At 34.9% G+C, this 17967-nt stretch overlaps 1 protein-coding gene across 1 annotated transcript in view; it reads right to left on the bottom strand.

The window, feature by feature from the left end:
- The window catches only part of Ano3 (anoctamin 3), a 286849-nt gene extending 269457 nt beyond the window's left edge, over positions 1–17392 (bottom strand). The window contains exon 1 of the mRNA XM_074043012.1: positions 17188–17392. Coding sequence (XP_073899113.1) covers positions 17188–17233 — 46 coding nt within the window. The 5' untranslated portion in view covers positions 17234–17392. The remainder of the gene's footprint in view (positions 1–17187) is intronic.
- Between the last annotated feature and the right edge of the window lie 575 nt (positions 17393–17967).

Here is a 17967-nt window from a genome sequence, read left to right as displayed (position 1 = left end):
GTAATAGGAAATTCATTATATCCTCTCTCAGACATAAAACTGTTATGTGTTAGAAATCACAGGCTCTCTCTGGTAACAAGTTTTGAAATGAAGCTCAAGGAGAAAACTTTGTTAGTTTCCCATCAACAACCATGAGGTTCTCTTGGAAAAGCATGTCCTCATGTTAGGCAAGGGTGCTCTCTACCAGCTCATGTCACCTGGGAAGGTCCATCATTATTCTTGTCAAACACCACCATTACTTATGTTTACCCATCATAACAATGTTAGGTCTTAGAGAAAATAAAAAAAGATTTCTTCTGGTATTTTTTATTTTATATACCTTATCTTCCACAGTACCTTGCAAAATTCACTTAATGAGTAATTTAAAATACGAATAGATGAATGTTTTTATTGTATTTCAAAGTTTATCCAAAATCTGGTCTTTAAAATCTTTGAGGGTTAACCATAAATATGTGAGAAGTAGAATTTAGGTCAAAAGCTTTATTTGATATCAGTTTATAACCATTCTTGTTGATCCTCCTAAGGACAGGTATGAATTTTCTGTGTTTTAGTTTCCAATTTTAGAAACTACAGCAGAGTAATAATTTCATTAACATTCTAAAAATAAATATATTGTATATCCCCAAGCTAGAACTGCATCAGTGGTGTGGCATTAAACATATTTCAGAGATACTTTTTTTTCTTTCTCTCCTTGGCAGCACTGGAGTTTGAACTCAGAGTCTTGCATCCCCTAAGCAGGAGCTAAAGATATTTCAGAGTCACTCCTTCTCTCTCTCCTTCTCTCCCTCTCTTCTTCTCTCCTCTTTGTTTCTCTCCCTCTCTTGCTCTCTCCTTCTTTCTTCCCTCTCTCCCTCTCCCCTTCCTCCTCTTCTTCCTTCTCCTCCCTTTTCTTCTTCAGTATTGTGCTGGGTAGGGTACACTGTGGCATTTACAAAGGTTCTTACAATATATCCAATATATCATACTTCAATTCACCCCTTCCACCATTCTTCTTTACCTCCCCCACTTGAGAAATAGTTTCGAAAAGTATCTTTTATCTGTATACCTTCATGTGTACACAGTATTTACACCATATTATACCTCTTACATCCTTTCCTCACCTCCTCCCCATCCCATTGGTATCAACACGCTCAGGCAGGGTCTGTTCAGCCCTCCTGTTCTGATTTTGTAAAAGAAAGGAAAAAGAAATGACATTTATGCTTCTTTAAGATAACTACATAGGAAGTTTTCTTGTGGCACTTCCATGGATATGTGTATTATAGTCCTGTTTGGTTCTTCTCCTCCATTTTTCTTCTTTCTGCTTTAGTCCCTTTCTTATGGTTGTTTCGACTGATTTAAATATTGTACATGCATTCTTGCATAGAGACTACATCAACTATATTCACCTTACACCTTTCTTCTTTTGCCTTACATCTTTCGGGTGAAGCCTCCCCTTGGCGTGTCCTGTTTTTCATAATATTGCTACATTTGTATTTGGTCTATATTCCACATATGAGAGAAAATATGCAGCTTTTGGTCTTTTGAACCTGTTTCAGAGATTCCTGAAGGAAGGTTATATACCTTTCCCAGCATTAAAAGAATTAATAATATAACACTACCTTTAAATACAGCAAGAAAAAGACTTTATATTTAAAAAAAAACTCAGAAATATTAGTACTACAGGTCATACTTAATTATTTGTTTAAAACATATCTAAACAACTCTAAAATAATGCAATTGCAAAATTTTTTGTGTAACTCTCATCTCTTTGTCTTTATCTTCTTCCTCTCAAAAGTACTAATAAAAAGCAGAAAAAATTACCATCTTGTTCTTAAGGGAGATGAGGGCAGGTCATATGCCCATTAAAAAATAAAGAAGTGAGCCTAACTAATATTCACAATGGGAAAAAGTAGAGATATAGTCCAGATTCTGTAATAAACTTGACAGAAATATTGCATGATCTCTGTCTTGAGGTTACCTTGTGAAGAAATATTTTGAAGTCTGGTCTTGACTCAGAGAAAAGAGATGATCGGTTGGAATAGAGATTAATTTGTTTTCTCTGTTTCATTGCATCAGTACTATAAAATCTTTGCTAGATAGCAAATAAATGTTTGTTGTTTTCTCATCAGCATTGTATTGATATTTAATGATTAAGAAAGGTTAACCTCAACATAGTTGTTTATTAACTATCAGCATTATAGCAGGAACTTTGCTGGTCACTAGGAATTTGGTGATTGCTTTACATATATCACAATATTTAATATTCTTAGCAAACTATTTAACATGGGCATTATTTTATTGATGCAAGAGTCCAATATGAGTATGACACAAATAGTAAGTGACAGATCACAAATTTGAAATTTTATATGTAACACCACTCATATTACCCCTTTCAAGAATTAGACACTGTGAAGTTTAATTAAAATACATTTAAAAGAGTAAAAAGGGCAGCATTTTGAATATCAGCTCCCAGGAATTTAAGGACAATATTGATGATAGCTGCTCATAAAGATTTTTTGCTAGTTTACAGAATTTTAATTCCTTGATGACAAGGGCACTTTTATGACTAAAGTTGGTGTCTAGAATGGCAGCCAGTTATTTCTTCAATAAAAATAACTGGAAGTGAGATAGCTCTTTGTTGATGTACCATAAATACTGATGGAAAGCAGCACAAATTTTAGCAGTGCTTCCTCAGCAAATGTAAAATGTTATTTCTTGCATCTCTTATGTTTAGTGTAGTAGCTGGCACATAGAAGATATTTAGGAAGTATTTGCAAAAATACAAAATCACAGCATTTAGGTTAAGCCTCTTCATTATCCCTGGTGTTTTCCCTTCTTATTTCAGTACACATAAACCTAATACATAATACACATGTGCAGGTGAAAAAAATATAACAAACATTGAGGCCAGATTTGAAAGGAGGATTGTGGGTAGCTAAAAGTGATTAGATATTCTGGGAAAGGTCATTTAGAATAGCACATGGTTAGAAGAGAGTCTTTCCGAGACTCTTTTCATAGATTGTGAGCATCTATAAAAGTAAAAGTAAGATAAATAAGAAACAAATTCTTAAATACTCTTTGTCGGTAATGTTCTGTGCCTTTTAAATAACTAAATTTGATAAGCATCCACTTTCATCTGAGTACAACTAACATCAAGGATATTTTAACCTCATTGAAGGAAATAATATTAAATAATTTCAAAGAGAGCCTTCATGTTCACAATTATGATTGGCTACAAATTTTTTCCCCCCAACGCATGGCCTAAAACAAAGACAGATGCATGTCTCTCCACTCCTTTTTTTACCTTTTAATAATTCAATCACATCATTCCTAAGCACAACAGGGTATTCATTTCCAAAGCTAGTCTCAGGTTATATGAGGAAGTGTTTTTATAGCATAAAATTGTTTTATAAAATGTGAATGAATATGGACTACAGGTACTAAAGTATTATTCATTATTTAAACTCTAGAATAGTCTTATGTAAATAGGCTTAAGCATATCTGAATGGGGGATTTCTTCACATCTGGTAAGAGTTATAACTAATTGCAACCTGTTCAATGTGATACAACTAATTTATCTTAGAGGAATTTGTGAGAATACAGAAGTATCACACAAAATATTAGTGGCCTAAAGGAAGCATTCATTATACCAAAGACAGTATTTAAAAAGAGGATTTTTTTCAGTGAATTTGGATTTGTTGTTTTACTCCCAATTTTGCCTATTGTCAGTGATTGTAATTCTATGTCTTTTTGTTTCATATTATGAAGCTGAAAACATTGCAAAAGGAAAGATGTAAGTTGAACTCTATTTTTAACTTATTTTCCATACTTTCATAAATAATGTTGCTCTCTAATGTTAATAAGCATAGTATTTCAGAAATAATCAGAAATTACAATATACATATATATATATACATGTGTATGACATAAATGATTATTCAGGAATAATTTTGTTTTTAATCTTAAACCTCAATTATTTTGTAATTTACAGACATGGTGTGGTTCAGCTCAGACTTCTGGTGGCAAAACAGTTCTACGAAATGAAATGTAAGTAAAATGTGTCAAACTTGACTTTACTATTTTAACTTATTGCAGGAATAATGCTGGACTTTGTAAAATCAGAAAAACTGCCAAAAAAGGGGAAGAGTATATTGCTTAATGTTTCATTATTTTAGTGTGGTTTTTAGCAAGTGATCTTTAAGCAACTTCAGTCCTAATTTATATAGGAGATAAAGTAAAACTTTAAGAAGTAAAAGTATGGCAAAACCATATAATCACATGCAACAAATTATATAAAAGCAATATTTGAATTTAAACTACTTGGCACCTACACTCAAGCTCTTCAGAGCAATTTATCACCTTCAGAACAATCTATCACCTACTATAAGTTTGAGGCCATCTCATATTATGTTCACTTTGTACTAAAGGTAATTTTAGTAGATAGAATGTTAGGTGACAACTTGTGGCAAATGCACTGCCAAATCTGTGAGGTATACCAATTCACGTATAAAATTCACTGTATGCCTTTTGAATAAGTGTAAGCTGGGCTAATGTTAAGAAAATGAACTCAATTTGCCTCAAAGGAAAAAGAAGGTGAATTGTTGCTAAAAACTATCTCTGTATTCTGCAATCTTTGGGAGAATTATTTAAAAAATAGAGTGCCTATTAAAATAAAAATCTCAGGCTATGTGTAAGGAAAAGAGCATTTCACAGTTCATACTAACATCCAACCAAAGTAGAAAACCAGTTTGGTAATCTAATGTTTCCTGGAGTCTGAAAAGTGACATTAACAGGATGGTAGAATAGAAGTTTCCAAAACTGGAAGTGTAGCTCAAGTAGTAGAGCACTTGCCTAGCAATACAAGGCCCTAGATTCAATCACCACTACTGGCAGAAAAGAAAGAGTTTCCAATGCTCAATATCCCTTACATATTTATCAATTTTAACCACGAAGTATATGAAAAATATTTTCATAAAAGTTAAGAATTTCAGGCAAAAGACTATAGTACCGAATGAAGCACAATGTGAAAAGAAGCAAGGATGAAGCTTGTTAAGAGCTTCTCAACACTCAGATCATCCCTCCTCCAAGTCTGCAGAGCACAGTGAAGAAAAACATACCTAAAGAAATGATTTATCCTACCCTATGGAAAGGAGAGTGAAGTGATTATCCAACTTCACAGTGGGTTCCAGAATCAGGCCTACAACTGTGAACGTGGGTTCCAGGATCCTTATGAACCCACGTGTCAGGCTTGTCTCCACAGATGCAGCCTCTATGCTCAACCATATGAAATCAGGTTCTGACTCATCCCAGACTCTACATCATTCTGTAGGCATAGGCACCAGTCCAGATTTTTTTGGACTTAGTCATCAGGCCTGTCTATGAGCAGACTGCAGGAGTAAGGCTGCCTGTAGAATGAATTTCAATGAGCTGAGTGGCAAAGAGTATAGTCTGTAAAGATTAGAAGAGGTACTTATTTACTCAAATACTCATGTATCAACTCCTGAGACGAGGATCATGAATAACGAAGGAAATGTGACACCAAAGGAAAAATAAATAAATAAAGCAGCTGTAACTGACCCTGAAGAAATGGAGACCTACAAATTGCTGAAAAAAGTTCAAACTAATTGTCTTAAAGAAGTCAGTGAGTAAATGACAACACAGATAACTAAATAACATTAAGAAAACACATAAAAAAATAGAAGCGCAACAAAGATTCTCTTATGTAGTTTCTTCCTCTAACAAATTCTGGAGATATAAGATACAAGGACTAAAAATTTTAAATGTTACCAAAGAGCAAGAGCCAAGCATAAAAAAAGAATCCACTATCAATTCCTATCACTCCTCTGAATATAGTCAGAGGGACAAAAAAACAAGAGGGATGAAATGAAAATGAGTGAAAAGACTGATAAGACATCAAACAAAGCCATGTAGTCATTACGGGCGTTGGAGAAAGAGCAGAGCAAGAGAAAAAAAGGTGTATGTAAAGCAATAATGAAAAAAAAATTTCCAAATTTGAAGAAGGATGTAAACATGTAACACATGAATCCTTAAGAATCCCAAAGTTATTAAAAATGAAAAGATTTTCATGTGACACCATGTAATCAAATGGCCAAAGTGAAAGAAACAGAATTTTGTAAACATTAAAACAAATGCTGGCGCTGGTGGCACAACCTCTAATGCTAGCTGCTCAGAAGGCAGAGATCAGGAGGATCACGGTTCAAAGCCAGCCCGGGAAAATAGTTCCATGAGACCCTATCTCAAAAATTCTTCACAAAAAAAGGCTGGTGGAGTGGCTCAGGTTCAAGCCCTAAGTTCAAGCCCCAGAACTGCAAAAAAAAAAGGGAAAAAAAAAGTAAAACAATATACTACATACAAGACAGTAGGAATCTTACAGGAGAGTGGGATGGTATATCAAAATTGTGAAAGAAAAACAAAACCCTGCTGACAAAGAATACCAAACCCAACAATGCTGGCTATCAGAAATGAAGCAGAAAGAATGACTTTCCCAGAAAAGCAAAAGTTGAGGGAGCTCATCACCCTTAGACTTGTGCTTAAGAAGTGCTATAGAGAATTCTTCACATTGAAAGAAAAGAATTCTAGACATCAACTTGCAAACATGAAAATATAAAACTCACTGTTCAGGGAAGAATGCATTAAATTAAAAATACTCTAATACTATAATGGTGAGGCATTAATTACTCTGAGCATTAGTATAAATGATAAGACAAATGAATTTAAAATAATTATAGCTCCAATTACTAATAATATAAAATGATATAAATTGTATCATAAAAAATGTAAATTTTTCATCACATAAAATAAAATGTGAAAGTTTTTCAGTTTCTACTCATTCATAGAAGACTACATTAAAGCCCTTTAAACAACAACTAAAAACTTAAACGTGGGAGGCTCAAAAAGTGTAGAGATTTTTATTCCATCAAAATTGTTATCCAGCAGGGAAGATTAGGTACTATCTAGGGGTCTTGGTTCCAGTGGGAGGGTGGAGGATACAAGCAAAGAGTGTAGGAGGGTGAATCTGGTGCAAATACTGTGCATACATGTATGTAAATGGGAAAATGATACCTGTTGAAACTATTCCTTGAATGGGGGGCATAAAGAAGAATGATGGAGGGGGTGAATTCATATTTTATATATTGTAAGAACTTTTGTAAATGCCACAATGTACCCCCAGCATAATAAAAAATAAATTAAAAAAATAATCAGCATAAATTTAACTAATGATAAGATATCTAAATTTTTACTTATTTTTTGGTGGGGCTGGGATTTGAACGCAGGGCCTCAAACTCACTAGGCAGACATCCTACCAATTGAACCATCCTAAGTCCAATTTTGCTTTAGCTACTTTTTAGATCAGATATTGAATTTTTGGCAAGGGCTAGCCTCAGACTGTGATCCTCTATGTACAGTCTTCCTCATGGCACATGTCTGCAGCTCCCACTTGAGTTATTTATTAAGGTGGGATCTTGCTACCTTTTTGACTTAGCCACCGTAGTCTGTAATCCTTTTGAACTCCATCTCCTAAGTAGAATAAAATGTTTTTTAATGTAGCAGTGTAACAACCATGAAGGTAAAATCTGTAACAAGTACAAAATAATCAGAAAGAAAAACACCAAAGCATATCATTACAAAAAAGAAAACATCATATCTTAAACAGCAAGAGAGGAACAAAAGATCTACAAAACAGAAAATAAACTGATAGTAGTAAGGATATTGCCTATCAATAATTACTTTAAATGAAAATGGATGAAATTCTATAATGAAAAGATACACCCTAGCTGAATGGATTAAAATACAATATGAAATTATATGTTATCTATAAAATACTCACTTTGGCTTTAAGGATGTATGAAATCTAAAAGGGAAGTTATGAAAAAATATATTCCATGCCAAAAGAGACTAGAAGTTATATCAAATACTTTCTATACAAGAATGAATATAGAATTTTTAAACTGGCTGAAACCACCATAAGGGACTAAAGTAGAATGAAGAAAAATAGAGGAGATGAACCAGTTGGGGTTATAGTATCTGTATATCTATATATCTATATATCTATGTCTATGTCTATGTCTATCTATATCTGTAGATATAGATACATATAGAGAGACATAATATATATGGAAATATCACAAGGAAACTCCCTATGTAGCTACCTTTATTTCAAACACTCAAAAATTCATTGTTTTCTTTTTTATTTTTTCTTCTATAAAACTGGGGAACAAGAGAGTGGAACTGGTCCTGCCCATGAAAGGGGTTTGGTACCAGTGGGAGGGGGCAGATAGCAGGGTTGGGGGTAAGAGAGTGAATACACTGCAAAAAATGTGTACACATGTATGTGAATGCAAAAACGATACCTCTTGAAACTATTCTATGAAGGGGGGGAGTAAGGGAGAGTGATGGAGGGGGTGAATTCAAGTGTGATATATTTAATACTTTGTAAGAACTTTTGTAAATGCCACAATATACCCCCACCTAAGCACAATAATAAAAAAAAGAAGCAGAGAAGCATATTTCTGGAGGAAGATCTAAATTTATTCATTTAATTTTTGTTCCTTTTTTCATTTTCTGTAATAAAGCTTTAGCCCTTCATGATAAATATTAAAAAAGTAGATTCTAAGTCAAAAACTATCAAAAGAAATAGTTTTTATATAGTGATAAAGGGGTCAGTACATCAAGAGGATAAGGCAATTGTAAATATATATGTGCCCAACATTAGAAATATAAATATTAACAGAACCGAAATGGGGAAAATAGAAATACACTTGCAATAATGAACTCAAATTATAAAAGTACTGGAAGAAAACAGAAAAAGAGCATCTCAACACTGACATTGATGACAATTCTTCAGTTCTGAAATCAAAAGTCAGGCAGCAAAACTTAAAAAAAAAAAATTGAATTACATTGAGCTAAAAAGCTTCCACACAACAAATGGAGCAAATAACAAAGTGAGAGACAACCTATACAGTGGGAGGAAATTTTCACAAACCAGTCTATGATAAGGAGTTAATACCCAAAATATGCAAGAACTCCAAACAACTCAATAGTAAAAACAAAACAAAACAAAAACCCATAAACTGTATTTAAAAATGCACAAAGGACCTAAATAGACACTACTCAAAAAAAATAAAAGACATACAAATGACAACAGTTATATGAAAAAAAATACATCACTAATCAACGGGGAAATGAAAAGGAAAACCTCAATGATATATTATCTTACACCTGTTCATATGGCTGCTGCAAGACAGAAGATAACAAGTTTTGGTGAGGAAGACAGAAACATAACCCATGCTTATTGTTGCATCTTTCCCAGTAGTATCTTGATGAATAGATAGAGAATATGTGCTCCATCGCTTTCCTTCTTCCCTCCTTCCCCACTTCCCCAAAACACAACACATACCTTGTAGGAAGTACCATCAATTGCTAATCCTCATGACATTTCTGCCTGAAGGTAAGTGTCTTACTTCCACCACTCCAAGTGTGTGACCTTGAAATTTTTCTTAACTTTTCTATCCTTCAGTTTCCTTACTTATGAAATGAAGTCATAAAAATATCACTTTGTAAATATTAAATGGGTTATACTTTAAACAATGTCTAGCAAAGGGTAAAAATGTAGTCATAATGCCTACTATTCTGTAAGTAAGGAGATTAAAGCCTCCTGAACTGTGGTAGTTTATGCTCACTTACTATGCAACATTGTAAAATTCAAACAGAATTCTGGGATGTGAGGGCGATCTGGCTGCGACATCTGTCACCCCATTGATCGCCAGGGTTGATTTGGCTGATCTGGCTGGCTAGGCAGGTGTCCCCTTCCTCCCTCACCGCTCCATATGCGTCCCTCCCGAAGCTGCGCGCTGGGTCGAAGAGGACGACCATCCCCGATAGAGGAGGACCGTTCTTCGGTCAAGGGTATACGAGTAGCTGCGCTCCCCTGCTAGAACCTCCAAACAAGCTCTCAAACAGAATTCTGTGCAACACCAAACCCCTGCTTCTTATTTCACACATTGCCTTTCTTTTGCACAATGAGCTTACATTATAACAGTGAAGTCATAAAACATAAATCTTACACATATTTTCCCCATTCATAAATCAGTAAAAACTGTAAATGTTTACTATGTTTTATATTTTTAAAGAGTCATTCTGAGATATTTCATTATGGGAGGCTGCATAGCAAAGTCCTTTCTTTTGTGAAATGTCACACAGTGGAAACACAAACAAAATATAAAATACTTAAAATAAAGATGAAGAATTGAAACATTTTGGGTATTTGCAAAGGTCATAACTGAACAGCTAAATATAAAATCTGAGAATTCCTCTCTTCAAATAATGCTTTTGCTATAGTGTCCAGTCTGACCCAAATCAGCTGGGAAGTTGAAGAGCACAGAATAAATGAGCCAAGATGCAATTTCCATTTAGAAACCTCACCAAAATCTTAAAAATGAAGGATGGAAAGATTTTAATTTATATTAGAATATTCTAAAATTATATTTTCTTAGTATTAAACTTGCATATATCCAAGTAAATGTATCTAGGATTTACGATGCTCATACTACTAATAAAAGACGTCCATTGACAACTCATGTTCTGTCATTTACATTCATTTTTCACTCAATGCTTTACATATATATTTATATGTCAAACTCTTTCTGAAATGGGCTCTCTTGTAAAAAAAAAAATACCCTCGGATGCTTGTTTGTTAAAAAAAAAAAAAAGAAAATACAGGTTCCTATTTTTCTCCTCTGGAGTTTAGATTAAATAGATCTAAAAGTACTGAATAATTTGCATTCTAGCCAGAATGCTAAGTGATTCTTGAGATCCTGAAAATTGAGATGCCTAGATCTCATAGAACTAGGAAAATGAGCAAAAGTACATGAAACAAATTACTCAAGGTTCCAGAAAGTGATGAACTATTGTATTTAGAAGATATGATTATGCTTTTAGAAAGGTGGTAGGCTCAAAACTTATCTAAATATAACTCCTAAAATTGCATATATTTTCTGTTTGGTGCTGAAACACCATTAGCAGCAATTTTCAGGGGATGATGATGGCTACTTTGTACATACATGCACTAGATCTGGTTGTAAAGAAACACTTCTACTATTTTATACATTATTTCCTATCCCCTAAAGCTTTAATAATTATGTTATTTTTACTATGTTCAAGGTGATAGACTTGTGGTTTTGATAAATTATATACAATGTCTCATTAACTCTCAATGGCCTACCTGATTTCAAAGTCCACATTTTTGACTTCTGTGAAGCCCACAAGGAAGCTTGTTTTCCTTTTTTGTTTGTTTGTTTTTCAGGTTCTTTAGTGCATATGAAACTTAAAGAACTGGGAAGCTTCTGACTCTCATCTGATTTCCATCACAGCTATCTATAGTTAGTTCTCTTGCTGTAACCTTTTTTTATAAATCACAAATAATATTGTAATATTATATTATTATAATATAATAATATTATAGTTCAAGGAAGGATTCCATAATTTCCAAGCTTGACCTTGGGTAGCTCATTGTTCATTCTTTGGCCTCAGTCACTTTGTATCTAAAATGAAAACTTATGACATACCAATCTCCATGTTCCCTTCTGGCTCTAAAGTTCATCAAAAGTTACAGAAGTGTGAAATTGTCCTCTAAACCTGGCAGTGCATTAATACGGCCATTCTGGCTGTTCCTTCAGCTATTGCCTTTCCTCCTAAATTGCATTGCAAGTAGAAGTTACTTAAAATTCTGATTTTGACCCAACAGGCATGTAGTAAGCCTACACTTTCTGCAAGATATGGATTCACCAAAATATGAGTCTCCCACCCTCAGCAGAACTGAGATATACTTACCCTGTGGAGAAGAGGGCTTTCTTTTGACTATAATTGGGTGGCTATGAAAATATATTGCTGACAATGTATTATAAATATACTATTATTAATGCAATGTACCTTAGTGCTTTTGTGACAATTAGTTTTGACCACACAATACTAGTTACTGCTGATCTTTTTTTTTATTGTTATAATTCACTGCAACACTGATAAATGGATATTATTGTTTCAAAATTTTATGTAAGGAACTCATAGCACAGAATGGTGAATTTCCTATTTAGAGGTGCTCTAGTTTGGTAAGAAATGTCTCCTGTAGGTTCCGTGTTCTTGGTCTCAAAGGCAATGTTCAAAAGGGGACTTTGAGGAAATGATTGGATCATGAGAGTTCGGACTTAATCAGTGCATTAATACATTGATGGATTCATAATTTAGGTCACTATTGGAAAGTGGCAGAAATGGTGAAAGGTACCTGTTTGGAAGAAGTGAGTAGCTGGGGGTGTGCTTTGAAAGAACTTCCCCTCCACTTTTTTTGTCTTTCTGTCTCTCTGCTTCCTGTCCACCATAAGATAAGTAGCTTTGCTCTGACATATCCTTCTCCGGTGCTCAGAGACAACAGAGTCAGGTAGCTTGGACTAAATCTTGGAATAAAACATGATGCATAACAAACCATTCATTCCTTAAGTTGTTTTTTTCTCAAGTATTATAGGTTTAAAATAAATTTGCAAACTGTAACTCCATTTGGTGGAAGTATTTTAACCTTTGCCACTTCTCTTCATTGGTAAGTAGAGGATGTGTATTTATCACATAATATATCCTATTCTTTCTCATTCAAAATTATGATTTTCACATACTGTTTCTGCTTTGAATTAACACACTAATTACACTACGGTATTTGAGGTCTTCAGGATTTTTAAAGAAATAGTCCCAGGCATATGTATTGTATATTTGGATAGAAATTTGTCTACATTATTTTCATAGTTTGGCTCACTTTTCCTGGTAGATGGTCAACCAGGACTATTCTCTAGGAAATCTTCAGTAGAAAGAAAGAAAGAAACAGAAAGTTAAAGACTGAAGGACATAGCAGATGATACACAGGCTCTAAGTTAGATTAGCCGCTCAATTCTCTCTGATGATCCAGATTGATATTCAATACTAGCTTGAGGAAAGTACAACTTCTGACCTTAAAGTACCCCTTCAACTTTATTATCTATATAACTTAGAATTATTTTAAGAAGAGGCAAGTTCTTCTTTATCTCAGTCATAAATAAAGGAATACACTGTGCCAATACATGGGAGAATTAGTGCACATGAGTGAATGAATTTCTGCCACTGTGTAAATGCTTTCAGGTTTGTTTTTTTTTTCATGTTTCTCTAAAAAGACATAAGAAGGTCTTGATCCCAAAGTTAACCAATAGAGGAAGAGGGTGCTTAAGCAGCTGATATCAGACATTAAGAAATTAGGTATTTTTCCCTGGCACTGTCCCTCTGTGTGTCATGAAATAGGAACTGGGCACACGTCTGGGTAGTTGGAAAGAAGCTGGACAAGTGGGACCTGCAGCAACAACTTCTTCAGAGGAAATAAGAATGGATACACTTGGCAGTCTGCAAGTCCCCAGATAAGCATAAATGATTATTGCAAAACCACTTATCTGAGTAGGAAGTTTTTTTGTTTCTACAGAATCATTAAAAGTACTCTTTTTCATGTTTAACCAAAATATCCTTTAGGATAGTGATGAATCACTTCACTGCTTCATCTGATTCCATTAAGCCTAACATTTTGGGGACAAGCTGTGTTTGATGTGACCTATGGTTTTCCTGAAAGTCTTGGTAGCTACATTGGTAAATATCCAGCCACCAGAAGCCAGAATTATCATTGTCCTTTTCTTGCTGTCTCTTGTATGACATATGAGTCCATTACTAAATCAAGTGAAACACAGCAAGCCAGGCTAGGAATCAAAGCTGGATGTTATCCAGAAATCAGTGCTAATTTGCCAGCTAATATGTTATTCCAAACTGTGCTAAGGCTGAAGCAGACATGCACTTCCAGTCATCTGTAGCCATAATGCACTACAATTTGCCCTTGGGACACCAAAAATAAACACACTGCCTCCATTACTCAGTATCGTCCCAAATTCTTGCTTTTTATGACCTACTTATTAAACCTCTTCACAAGAAATCCAGAGTTTAAGGGGAATAAAAATTTAAAAATATAAATGGGTGCCTTCTTTAGAAACACAATGGGCATTGCCAAGAAACAAAATGTCAACATTTTCTTGGAAAAAAAAATTCTGAATTGCCTACAATTCTCAGAATGATGTTTAGTAAATCTCTGTCTTCCTACTGTGCCAGTCTCTCTGATGAATAGATTTGCCCTAATAAGTACAGAAATGAAAGTGTTTTACATCACTAAACCCAGTGCTTAACATACATAGAATAAGAGCTTGACAAATATGGATTGAATATAGAATGGATAAATATTATTTCCTTGCAATGAAATTTCAAACTTATAAAGTTGATTATATGTTTAAATTTACACTGTGGGAATTTTTCAGAAATTTTCCTGAGGGATCAGAATATGAATTCAGTAGAGTTTTTTATCGTAACTTAAGACTATCCTAAAAGGTCATCCTTCCATGATTAGCAACTCACTGTTTTCCTTAAGGTGAATTCTGAAGTACTAAAACTGAATGAGGCAAAAGAAAAGAAAGCCTCATTATGTATATGTGTATGTGGGATCTGGTGAGAGATTCTTTCATTCCTAAAGGGTCACCAAAAGGTAGATGAGCCTTGGGATGATAATAATGATTATTTATTCTACACTAAATTTTTGAACTCCAATTGCCTGCCAGTCAAGTACTAAATCCGCTATAACACGCAGCAAGTAAATATTATTGCTATTTCACATAAACAGTAACTGAGGCTACCAGATATAAAATTATCAGTAGGATACGTAAAATTAATAGGCAAGACTCCAGACTATGACCATAGATAAATTAATGGAGAAATGTGGACTTACAAATAGCATTTTATAAATAACCATTCCGCCATCTGTTTGTTGCATACGATTGAGTAGTATCAATTTGAAATTGATTACTGTGTAGTACTCAAATATGTAGGGGAATATGATACCTTGTGAAGAATTTAACTATACAGTGTCTGTTTTTCAAGTATGGGTGGAAATTTTTAAGCTTTATCATCATAATGTTTTCTGAATGTCTTAGGTTGTATTTAAGGATTATAAAGTTGAAATATATTTTTATAAAAGATATTGAACCCTCATTTGATTATAACAAAAAATAAACTGCATAACTGAATTATTCTATTAAAAGATTTTTTTTAAAAGTGAACTAAAAAAGTTGGACTGTCCTTTGTATTTGGCTCAAGAAAAAAAGTTCGTCTCTTACACATTGTCAACTGCTCCTCTCATACAGCAGAAGAAGAGAGATGGAAAAGATCTGAGGGATAAGGAATTCATTTTATTCATATTATATATGGAGCAAAGGCTAAAGAAACTAAACACTTTCTTGAAGATTTTTCCAATAGTACTAAAACCAAGACTAAAATCTAGGACTCTGGAGTTCCAGCACAGGATTTTCTTCAATTTAATATGCAGTTTTATGGTAAAGAGCACCCCTAAAAGTTCTGTTTCATACCTCTTTAGGAGGAGCACATCCAGAGTATTATTTTGTTTCTATTTAAAAAAAAATGACTAATTTTTTTTGGTGTTTCTTTTTCTAAACCAATGAAGGATTAAGCAACAATCAGAGCCACTTAGCTAAAAGCTAATCTTGCTTCCTTCCTACTCTCTGTCTTTCCATGTTTATCCTTTTGCTCAAGTTGAGTTTTGTGCCAAAAAGTAAAAGAAGACTTGAAAATAAATGGCTCATAATGCATCATACAAGGCATGATGTGAAGTGCCAGGACTTGCATAATTTTTTATCACTCATTTGAGCAATGACAGTTGGTCCTGAAGTTGGCAGTTATTTGCTCCTTAGACACACAAAACATGTATCCATACATAACAAGTTGTTGTGGAGGGCATTTCCAGGCTCCTGGTCACAGAAATGTGTCACCTATAGGCATATACTTTAAGATACTAATTACACGAAACTATTGCAAAAATCCTATAATCTTTGTCTGAAATTCTGAAAGTCTATATATGTGTTTAAAATAATGATTCAAGAGAACACTTCTTGACGTAATTTAAATTTCTTTGGAACATTCAGAGTTGAAGTAGAGTTGAATACCATCCCATTTTTTGTCTACCCCCACAGTCTCTCACATCACTCCCATCACAATATATATTTAAAAGGTACTAGAGCACTTGCACTTGGACAGATTGTAGTGTTAAAAAACTGGAAGTTCTTTCTGTCAATGTTCTGCCAGATGCAGGTATCCACTTCTAAATTATCTCAAGTATCCATACTTTTTGTTTAAAAGCAAAGTCAAAGATCCACATGGAAGCAATGATAGACAAAAGGAATCTTGATAATAGAGAGAAGGAGGGGTAAGAATATTTAAATATTTACTTTGAAGGAGCAAATTTGCTGTTCCAGAATTTACATATCTTAGGTACTATACGGTCAACTATGACATAGCTACTATTATTAGTTCAGCAAAATGGCAATTTGTTGTTTAATAAATGCTTCTGAGCAATAAAACTTCAAAAAACTGAATGTGCCTCAAAGGAAAACCTTTCAAATAAAATAAGGAACAAGTACTAAAGAGTGGGGCTAGCTTGGAAGAATTCTTGATTTCACTATGAAACTACACTCTTGTCACTGCATCCAGAGAGAAATATGAGAGACAATAGAGGAACTGTGAAACCCCTACAAGAGAAATCTAACAACAATCAAAACCATAATCATGCTTGGGTCAGGAGCAAAAATAAAGTTTCCAGAGGAAGTTATATAGCCCTTTCAACTGCGACAGGCCAACTTCTGGAATTCTCCAGGAATGCATTTATCTTAGTGTTGTAGGAAAGGATCTCAGGTAGGAAATTTCGGTTTTGTGAAGCTTACTAGACATTTCAACCACATACAGGGGCTAACATTGTCCAACCTTAGAGAGCGACAGGGCTATTCAGACCATCTCCGCTAAAGGGAATGACTGCAATGCACTCAGACAGTCCAAGAAAAATACACAACATTCAGTCCTGAAATCGCGAATGCTGCTTCTCCCGGGCACCGGGTGGAGGCTCAGAAAATCAGAATCAGCCAGATTACAGGTTAAGGAGAAATTTTAAAAATCTTTTTTAACTTCACAGAGTTCCCCACCTCTGTTCGCGAAAGCCTGAAAAGGATGCACCTACATAACTCCAAGGACGTGCACAGCAGGACGTGATGCCTGTAGGGAGGGGGGAGCAAGATTCCCACTGACCTTTTTGTTGTTTAAAGGACTGAATCGAGCCTGAATGATGGACCATTTTCACTCTGCGCGTCCCCGCTGGGGTAGGGAGCAGTCGGAGAAGGAGGCGGAGACTTTTTGAGACGCTCCCAGGCTCCAAGAAATCTAGAGCCGATGCGCTCACTGCAATCCGACACCTGCTTTAGCCAGCACTTAGCTCCAAAGGCTGCGCGCCTGGTCTCGTTGTTATGGCAACGTGGAAGGGCGGTCCAGCGTCCCGCTCCCCTTAGTGGCTACTCCTGGAATAACCCCACATCCCGGGTGCATTCAGTGCCGCAGTGAGGGTGGGCGTTGCGCTGGGTTTGCAATCTGGTACTAATGCACTCTTCTTGAAGCTTCGAAGATGCTTATGGCATTCAGGGGCCAGAATTAATTTCCTAAAAGTTGGTCTATAAATATTTGCACTTTTAAATAAGGGTGAAGTTAGCTTCTGCGCTAAGAGGAAACCAATGGCAGATGCAGAGATATTTTCATCTTTCCCTCTTAAACTTAAATATTGGGAGGGGGAGCCACTTCAACTCATCCAGTAGTATGTTATTAGAAAGCTATGTTAGCAGTTAGCACCTTACGTTTGAATTCTCTTCTGCTCCAGCTATTTAGATATTGAATTATTTGTGATATTGAACCACTCATTACCTACTAAGAGGTACTGAAACAACACTACAAGATACTCAATCTAATCCTCCCCAAAGCCCTATAAAGTAGGCAGAATATTATTCTGTTATTATAAAATAAACAGAGGCTCGGATCACA

Source organism: Castor canadensis, chromosome 1 (assembly GCF_047511655.1).
Source record: "Castor canadensis chromosome 1, mCasCan1.hap1v2, whole genome shotgun sequence".
Lineage (NCBI taxonomy): Eukaryota > Metazoa > Chordata > Mammalia > Rodentia > Castoridae > Castor > Castor canadensis.
This window is presented reverse-complemented; position numbering and strand designations above follow the sequence as displayed.